General features: G+C 38.7%; 1 protein-coding gene across 1 annotated transcript; it reads right to left on the bottom strand.

The window, feature by feature from the left end:
* Positions 1-704: 704 nt before the first annotated feature.
* LOC102996802 (zinc finger protein 83-like) lies at positions 705-9,287 on the bottom strand. Its single transcript, XM_055079160.1, has 2 exons — positions 8,131-9,287; positions 705-3,610 (listed from the first exon to the last, which is right to left on the bottom strand). The coding sequence occupies exons 1-2, from the start codon at positions 8,342-8,344 to the stop codon at positions 2,022-2,024; spliced, it is 1,803 nt and encodes a 600-aa protein (XP_054935135.1). The 5' UTR covers positions 8,345-9,287; the 3' UTR covers positions 705-2,021.
* Positions 9,288-9,475: the final 188 nt, after the last annotated feature.

Consider the following 9,475-nt stretch of genomic DNA (forward strand, 5'->3'; position numbering starts at 1 on the left):
TGTTCAGTAAATATCTATAGTTTCTGACCTGTATGAATGCTCTCATTACAACAAAGGTGTGGATAGCTGATGAAAATTTTTACAACATTCATGACATTTGAAACGTTGCTCTTCAAAATACATTCTCTATGTTTCACAGCGTTGATCTTCAGGTACAAGCCTTAGCACACATATTGCTTTGTGTGGTTTCTCTCAAAGATATATATTGAGAAATCTAGCGCATTGTGAGGCCTGGATAAAGCCTCTGCTCATACATTTGAAGGGTTTCTTTTCAATGGACTGTCTGCTGTTAACTAATACTTGAAGTCAAGAAAAGGTTTTGTCACACTCATTTCATTTATAAGGTACCACTGCAATATGTCCCACCTTGTGATCTTTGGGTAAAAGCCTTGCCACACACATTACATTTGTGTCTTAACTACTGGATCGCCAGGGATGTCCCTGAAGTGTCAATTTTGAATGAAGACCTTTCCACATATATCACATTAATATGATGTCCCCTCTGTATTTATTACCTGATTTGTAGTACGGGTTGAGATCTCACTAAAGGCTTTCCAACACTCATTACCTTTTAAAGATTTTTCTGCATTATGAATTCTCTGACGAATTGCAAGGTCTGAATTTCAACTACAGACTTTGCCAAATTGATAACATTTATATTGAGTTGGCCAAAAAGTGCCTTCTGTTTTTAAGAAAAAATAAAAGACACATTTTTTTCATTTTCACCAAGGACTTTATTGAACAACATATTCACTCTTTTGTTCCACTACCTTCTGCCATTTTTCAGGAAACTTCATAATTCCAACTTCCCAAAGCTTTTCATCTTTTTGAGCAAAGAACTGTGCCAGGTGCCTTTTACAGTCTTCCAGGAATTGAAATTTTTTCCATTAAGAGAATTTTGTAAAGACCAAAATAAACAGAAATCCACAGGTGCAATGTCTGGTGAATATGGCGGATGAATTAGAACTTCCCAGCCAAGCTGTAACAGTTTTTGCCTGGTCATCAAAGAAACATGTGGTCTTGCGTTATCCTGATGGAAGATTATGCATTTTCTGTTGACTAATTCTGGATGCTTTTCATCGAGTGCTGCTTTCAGTTGGTCTAATTGGGAGCAGTACTTGTTGGAATTAATCGTTTGGTTTTCTGGAAGGAGCTCAAAATACAGGACTTCCAATCCCACTGTAGACACAACATCACCTTCTTTGGATGAAGACTAGCTGTCCGTGTGGTTGGTGGTGGTTCACCTCACATGCCCCACGATCACTTCCATTCCACATGATTATTACAGTATCCACTTTTCATCACCCGTCACAACTTGTTTTAAAAACAGAACTTTTTATTATGTGTAAGTAGAGAATCACATGCAGATATACGGTCTAGAAGGGTTTCTTTTTCGCTTAACTTATGTAGAACCCAAGCATCAAAGCAATTCACATAACCAAGCTAGTGCAAATGATTTGCAACGCTTGATTTGGTATTATTTTGAGTATGTCGGCTATCTCCCACGTGGTATATCGTTGATTGTTCTCAATTAATGTCTCAATTTGATCGCTATCAACTTCAAATGGTCTACCTGACCGTGGAGCATCACCCAGTGAGAAATCTCCAGCACGAAATTTCACAAACTACTTTCGACACGTTCGATCAGTCACAGCACCTTCTCCGTACACTGCACAAATCTTTGAGTTTCGGTTCCGTTTTCACCTTTCTTGAAATAATGAAGCGTAATATGCTGAAAATGTTGTTTTCCTTCCATCTTCAATATTAAAATGGCTACACAAAAATTCACTGATTTTGATAAGTCTTTTTTTAAAATGCACACTGATACCACAGCTGTCACATAAAATCTAACAAAATTGTCTGAATGAAGTTAAAGACAACTAAGTGCTCCTAGAGCCATCTTACGGAAAAAACTGAACCTTCTGGGCAACCCAATATAATTTCTGTCCTGTATAGATTCTCAGGTGTTGAGTGAGGGCTGAGATGTGATAAAAGGTTTTGCCAAACTCATTACATTTGTATCAGTTCTCTCCAGTATGAATTTTTTGATGACTTACAAGGTGTGATTTTTCACTAAAGACCTTGGCACGCTCATTACATTTGTAAGGATTCTCTGCAGTATGAATTGTCTGGTGTCTTATAAGGTGTGCTTTTCGACTAAAGAACTTACCACACCCAATACACTTGTAAGGTTTCTCTCCCGTATGAATTCTCTGATGTCTTGTTAGGTTACTTTTTCGACTAAAGAGCTTGCCACACTTAATACATTTGTAAGGTTTCTCTCCAGTATGAGTTCCCTTATGACTTTTAAGGTGTGCTTTTCGACTAAAAAATTTACCACACTCAATACATTTATAAGGTTTCTCCCCAGTATGATTTCTCTGATATCCTGCAAGTAATGAATTTTGAGGAAAGACATTTTCACACACATCACATTTATGTAATTTCTCTTCTGTATGGAGAAATTGATGTCTGCCAGGTTTTGAGCTGTAATGAAAGATTTTCCCACACTCATTACATTTGTAAGGTTTCTCTCCAGTATGAACTCTCTGATGCTTTCCAAGGTTTGGCTTTTGAGAAAAGAACCTGCCACACTCATTACATTTGTAAGGTTTCTCTCCAGTATGAATTCTCTGATGACTTTCAAGATTTGAATTTCGATTGAAGACCCTGCTACACACATTACATTTGTAAGACTTCTCTTCATTATGAACTCTCTGATGCTTTGTAAGGTATGCCTTTTGATTAAAGAATTTGCCACACTCATTACATTTATAAGGTTTCCCCCCATTATGACTTCTCTGATATCTTGCAAGGAATGAATTTCGAATAAAGACATTTTCACATACATCACATTTATGTAATTTTTCTTCTGTATGGAGAAACTGATGTCTTCCAAGTTCTGAGCTGTAATGAAAGATTTTTCCACACTCATTACATTTGTAAGGTTCCTCTACAGTATGAGTTCTCTGATGACTTGCAAGGTATGAATTGTGAGTAAAGACTTTTTCACATACATCACATTTATGTACTTTCCCTCCTGTATGGAAGATCTGATGTCTTTTGAGGTATGATCCCTGAAGGAAGGTTTTGCCACACAGATTACATTTGTAAGATCTTTCCCTGTGTGCTTCCTGTTCTTGTGTCACTACTGAAGGACGCATAAAACCACTTGCATATGTGTTAGAAATGTTGGTTTGCACACTAGAAGAAGTTCCTTCAAGTGGTGAAAATGAGGCACTACTCCTGATATCCTTGTCCACTTGAATAAATTCATCAATCTTCTCTTCACTTTTAAATATATGCAGTTCAACCCAAAAGCTTAATGCCAGCCTATTTTCAATAGGCTTGATTCCTGCAACACTTCTAACATGTTGATCTCCCTTCTCAGTGAGATTTTCATTATGGGTTATAGGTATTTGTTTGTAATTACTTTCCTCATCTCTCTTCTGAGACACTAAGTCATATATATTTTCTTGAACATCGCCGAGGTAAAAATGTTTCATTTCATTCCTTTCATGTCTTTCTGACATCACTGTTTGGAATACTTCTCCTCTATCAGTATTTGCTTTCAGTTGTAATATCTTGATCACATGCATGTAAGAGATATCTACAAGATATAAAGAACCGTAAGTATCCCATTCATTACGACTCATGAATAAATGTTTCAGGTTAAATAAACCATTCTAAACCAAATAATACTTCTATCAAGCAAAGTTATGAACCTCACCAACCATGATATTACAATTTGTAGAAACACAATAGGAATGATTCTTTACTAAAGCTAAAGTCATCAGAGGTAATTCCAGTAATTTTATGGCAGCACACTTTTAAACAACCTATGACAAAAATACTCACATTGGAAAAACTGCTGTTAGCTATCAAAGTGTAGTTTTCACCCATGATGCCAACCAAAGAACATACCAATTATCAGTAAACATACTGGTAATCTTTACTCGAGGAGAAAAGGATATTAAACTGTATATGTGTGTGTGTGTGTGTGTGTGTGTGTGTGTGTGTATGTATATATATTTTCAGAATACTTATTCTACATGAATAAATGCTAAAGAACCAAAAATGTATTGTAACAATAAATAAACCAAAACTAGCTTATCTAATGAATAATCTAAATGACTGCCACTTTAGAACTGGGAAACAAATATAACACAGAGAAAATGAAGAATTTGATTAAAAAAAATTTTTTTTTGACCAGGCCCATGTGGCATGCGGGATCACAGTTCCCCAACCAGGGATTGAACCAGTGCCCCCCAAATTGGGAACAAGATGTCTTAACTGCTAGACAACCAGAGAAGTCCCAATAAAACATTTTTTTAAAACAACTAAATATTTCTAAAAACCTCCTATAAAACTATGTACCCATGAAGAAGCATAAGACATCTGTAAGATCACCATCTAGAAATCAAAATTAAATAATTATCAATAAATGAAACATTCCCCAGTTATATGAACAGCCAATAAATGAGCAACTCCCTACATATGCAGGGACCTTAAACATCCAGTTCATTGGCTCCGGCATACATGTAATGAAGAATGAGCAACTTGTAAATTTATTTAATTATGGTCAGATAGAATATTGTCAGGAAAAAATTGCAAAAATAAGGTATATAAGATATAATGCAGACAAAGCGATAGTATAATAAAAATAACAGAATAATAATATATCTTTTCAGCCAAAATAACTTTTGAGTTTTTACTATAAAAAATACACTATTCAAAGCCATCTAACAGTACTTATTCCTTTGAAAAGGCTTGAGGAAAATTATCAAGATTTTTCAAGGAAAGGAAGTAGACTCAGAGGATTATGTACATGACCTCAATAGACAAAGAAACTAGTGAGAGAACCAGGATGTGCATCTGGACTTACAGTGTGAGACAACATATCCTTAAGATGACCCTCAACCCAAGCAGCCCACCAGACTAAAGTACCAAGACAATTTAACAAAAGAATAACTGAAAAACTGGTGCTACTCAAAAGAATATTCATAGTGGGGGGAAAAAAAAGGATCTCCATCTGAACTCTACAGGTGTACAGAAATTAGCTCAAAGTTAAAAGTTCTGGCTGTTAGGAAGAAATGCTTTTACTGACAATTTTTTACAGCATGTTAATGTGGATAAATGTTTACATACATCCTGGGTATATCTGTAAAATCAGAATTCTTAGGTGTGATATTGTGATTTATTAAAAATACGGACTCGGTGATTCAGATGAGAAATTCATTACTTCCACTCACAACTTATTTGCCAAAACTGGTCCCTTGGCTTGCCTTGATGGAATGGGGCTGCGAAATTAGATAATGGGCAAAAAGAGTAAGAGACGTTTCACTAAAATCAATATACAGAATAAAAGTAGGAAAAAGAAAATATATTTAACATCACTAACCAGTGTGAGACCTCTGAGTTTTCTGTTTCCTCCATGGGAACCCCTGACTGCCTTCAGGGGGTCATAAAAAAGGGAAAAGGGAAAGTCTCTACTACACTCTAGTGACGTTCATTAGGAACTTGTAATTGTGGGAATTGGTAAATGGGAACAAAGTTTTTCAGAAACATTCTCAGCTCACCAAGTGTGCACTGTCATTGAAACACAGCTGAATTGATGGTGCAGTTCTAGGAGATGGTTATGTCAGAATAAAAAACACATCTTAGAGACTGGCTGTGTCCCTCCCACCCAACACTCTTAACACTACACTAAGCCCACAGTTCTAGCAGCAGGAAGGCATCAGCAAAGTAATTTGCTGAGGCAAGAGTATGTAAGGGGAAAAGCAGTAAATGCTCACATCTCAAACATGCAATGCTCTAGGGTAGAAACTAATCCAAAGCAAAGACACAGAGGAAGGAAGAATAATTCTGAAAAATGAACGGAGTTTGTGGAGAAAAATTACAGTTCCTGAGGACCACAACAATCCCTGACTGGTACTACTATAATTTAACATAATGCTCACTGATGGTGGTTGTGGATGGTGGTTATCTATGAAGCATGTAATATGATATTAAATTTATCTATAACTTTAAATCTAATTTGCCTGACATAAAAGAGCCCTGACACTATTTTCGTGGTAACAGAGTAATTGCTATAAAATGTCCATGATATAACGAAAATATTTTTCTAAATAACTCCTATAAAGCTATGTGCCCATGAAGCAGAAAACATCCTGAAATGTTATATCATCTGTAAATCAAAATTAAATATTAATAAATGAAATATTCTCTAGTTATATTAACAGCCAAAGTCTGAGCATTTTAAGGATATGATTATGTTAGTTAAGAATGTGAACACAAGAAAGAATGCTACTAAAATACTAACTATAAATACACTTTAAACAAAGAAATGTATTGGCTTTAGAATATCAAAAGTTCATTCTTAACACTCCATGTGATCAAACATTAAAATTATCCTACCTCTCAAATTACTAGAAATCATACCATTATATTTCTTAACATTAGCTTTGCAAGGAAAAAAATGAAACCAATGAGGAGTGATATCAGCAGGATAGCAGAAAAGTAAACAACAGGCACTCATTAACACATGAGGAACCCTAGTTTAAAACAATATATAAACATACAAGCCTTTGGGAAAACTCTACAAACGAGTTAATAAGCCATACCACCCAAGCAATGGCCTATCCCAAAAACACTAAACTGAAAAGTGTAGGAAAGTTCATGACAATTTGCTGGCCTTTGACTCTCCAGTTCTTTCTTAAATTGCATTGAGATTGAACTGGAGGAAGCCTCCCAATTTTCAGAGGTACCCTTAGGAGGAATGATAATAAAAACCACAGTGAGATATTACATCATGCCTGTTAGAAGAGCTCTCATTAAAAAGACCAGAGGTGACAACTGTTATTGAGAATGGGGATAAAATGGAATTCTAGTAACTTTGAGACATGGGTTTGTGGCATTCCTCAACATCAGAAAAAAAACCTGGAAAGACTTATCAGTCAGGCTCTGTTGATACTTTCTCACATCCATGATGACCACTCCACTACATAGCTTGAAGTGATTTGTACGTAGCAGAAAAATATTACAGGGCTTCCCTGGTGGCACAGTGGTTAAGACTCCACCTGCCAATGCAGGGGACACGGGTTCGAGCCCTGGCCTGGGAAGATTCTTCATGCCACGGAGCACTAAGCCCATGTGCCACAACTACTGAGGCTGCACTCTAGAGCCCGTGAGCCACAACTACTGAGCCTGCATGCCACAACTACTGAAGCCTGCGTGCCACAACTACTGAAGCCTGCGTGCCACAACTACTGAAGCCTGCGCACCTAGAGCCTATGCTCTGCAACAAGAGAAGCCACCACAATGAGAAGCCCGCATGCCACAACAAAGAGTAGCCCCCACTCGCCGCAACTAGAAAAAAGCCCGTGCGTAACAATGAAGATCCAACACAGCCAAAAACAAATTTAAAAATTTTTTTAAAAAAGAAATGGCTCAGGGATCTAAATAAAAAGACGGGGACTGAGACAGATCAATGCAAGTTCTGAGGTGCCAGCAGCCAGTGTTTTCCCATTTTCTGATGAGGCTTCCTAAAAATATCAAATGGGGACAGAAGCAGGAAATGTTCAGGGACTGGCGACTGACTGACAACTGAGCATCCAGTGGAATCATGCCCTGAAGGAGAGATGAGAGGGCAAGGGACCTCCATAAAACAGCCTGCCTCATGCTCCTCAAAGACAAGCAACAGCAAGTTCACAGGAGCCAGATGGCGAGTGTCGTAGATCATGATAAAAATTGTGCTTTTGTGTCTGTTTAAGCGGCAGACCCGCTGGAGGGTGAAAGAATACATTTTACGTGTTGAAGGACAGAGCCCTATAACTGTCTGACTAGGGCAGAGTTCCCAAACACTATTAATAATGAGGCTTCCCGTCTGCCCTTCTGAGATGTGACCTGTGTTCACACTTTGAGACATCCCCAAGCTGCATTCCTGTCACTCTGCACAGCCCAACACTCTGCCTCTTGCTACAATATGGGTAAAATATTCAGATGATAAACAGAAATACCTGAGAAAAAAGAAACATGGTTTGCTGTGGCTTTTCCACAATCATGGCTCTTCATTCAGCTAAGGATTGAGGACACTACTGAGGGGTCTAGAAAAATATTTCAGAAACTTACCCACTGCTTGCCTCCTTTTGAATACACAGGGAACAGTTAAAATGCAGAAATCCACTCCCTCTTGCGAGAACACTGGAATCACAACTAACTGCTGAACAATCATCGACAGGAAGACACTGGAACTCACCAAAAAAGATACCCCACATCCAAAGACAAAGGAGAAGCCACAATGAGATGGTAGGAGGGGCGCAATCACAATAAAATCAAATCCCATAACTGCTGGGTGGGTGACCCACAAACTGGAGAACACTTATACCACAGAAGTCCACCCACCGGAGTGAAGGTTCTGAGCCCCACATTAGGCTTCCAAACCTGGGGGTCTGGCAACGGGAGGAAGAATTCCCAGAGAATCAGACTTTGAAGGCTAGTGGGATTTGATTGCAAGACTTCAACAGGACTGGGGGAAACAGAGACTCCACTCTTGGAGGACACACACAAAGCAGTGTGCGCATCGGGACCCAGGGGAAGGAGCAGTAACACCATAGAGATTGAACCAGACGTACCTGCTAGTGTTGGGGGGTCTCCTGCAGAGGCGGGGGGTGGCTCTGTCTCACCGTGAGGACAAGGACACTGGCAGCAGAAGTTCTGGGAAGTACTCCTTGGCGTCAGCGCTCCCAGAGTCAGCCATTAGCCCCACCAAAGAGCCTGGGTAGGCTCCACTGTTGGGTCACCTCAGGCCAAACAACCAACAGGGAGGGGACACAGCCCCACCCATCAGCAGACAAGCAGATTAAAGTTTTACTGAGCTCTGCCCACCAGAGCAACAGTCATCTCTACCCACCACCAATCCCTCCCATCAGTAAACGTGCACAAGCCTCTCAGATAGCCACATCCACCAGAGGGCAGACAGCAGAAGCAAGAAGAACTACAATCCTGCAGCCTGTGGAACAAAAACCACATTCATAGAAAGATAGACAAGATGAAAAGGCGGAGGGCTATGTACCAGATGAAGGAACAAGATAAAACCCCAGAAAAACAACTAAATGAAGTGGAAATAGGCAACCTTCCAGAAAAAGAATTCAGAATAATGATAGTGAAGATGATCGAGGACCTAGGAAAAAGAATGGAGGCAAAGATCGAGAACATGCAAGAAATGTTTAACAGAGACCTAGAAGAATTAAAGAACAAACAAACAGATGAACAATACAATAATTGAAACGAAAAATAATGCTTCAGGAATCAATAGCAGAATAACTGAGGCAGAAGAATGGATAAGTGACCTGGAAGACAGAAGGGTGGAATTCACTGCTGCACAACAGAATAAAGAAAAAAGAATGAAAAGAAATGAAGACAGCCTAAAAGACCTCTGGGACAACATTAAACACAACAACATTCGCATTATAGG

The sequence above is a fragment of the Physeter macrocephalus genome, chromosome 17 (genome assembly GCF_002837175.3).
Source record: "Physeter macrocephalus isolate SW-GA chromosome 17, ASM283717v5, whole genome shotgun sequence".
NCBI classification, from domain to species: domain Eukaryota; kingdom Metazoa; phylum Chordata; class Mammalia; order Artiodactyla; family Physeteridae; genus Physeter; species Physeter macrocephalus.

Excerpts from the sequence above, each read along its gene's own strand:
- LOC102996802 (XM_055079160.1), bottom strand. The coding sequence starts at position 8,344 with ATGGGATTTGATTTTATTGTGATTGCGCCCCTCCTACCATCTCATTGT. Across the intron at positions 3,611-8,130 it reads CAAAAGGAGGCAAGCAGTGG|ATATCTCTTACATGCATGTG; the intron begins GTAAGTTTCTGA and ends TATATCTTGTAG.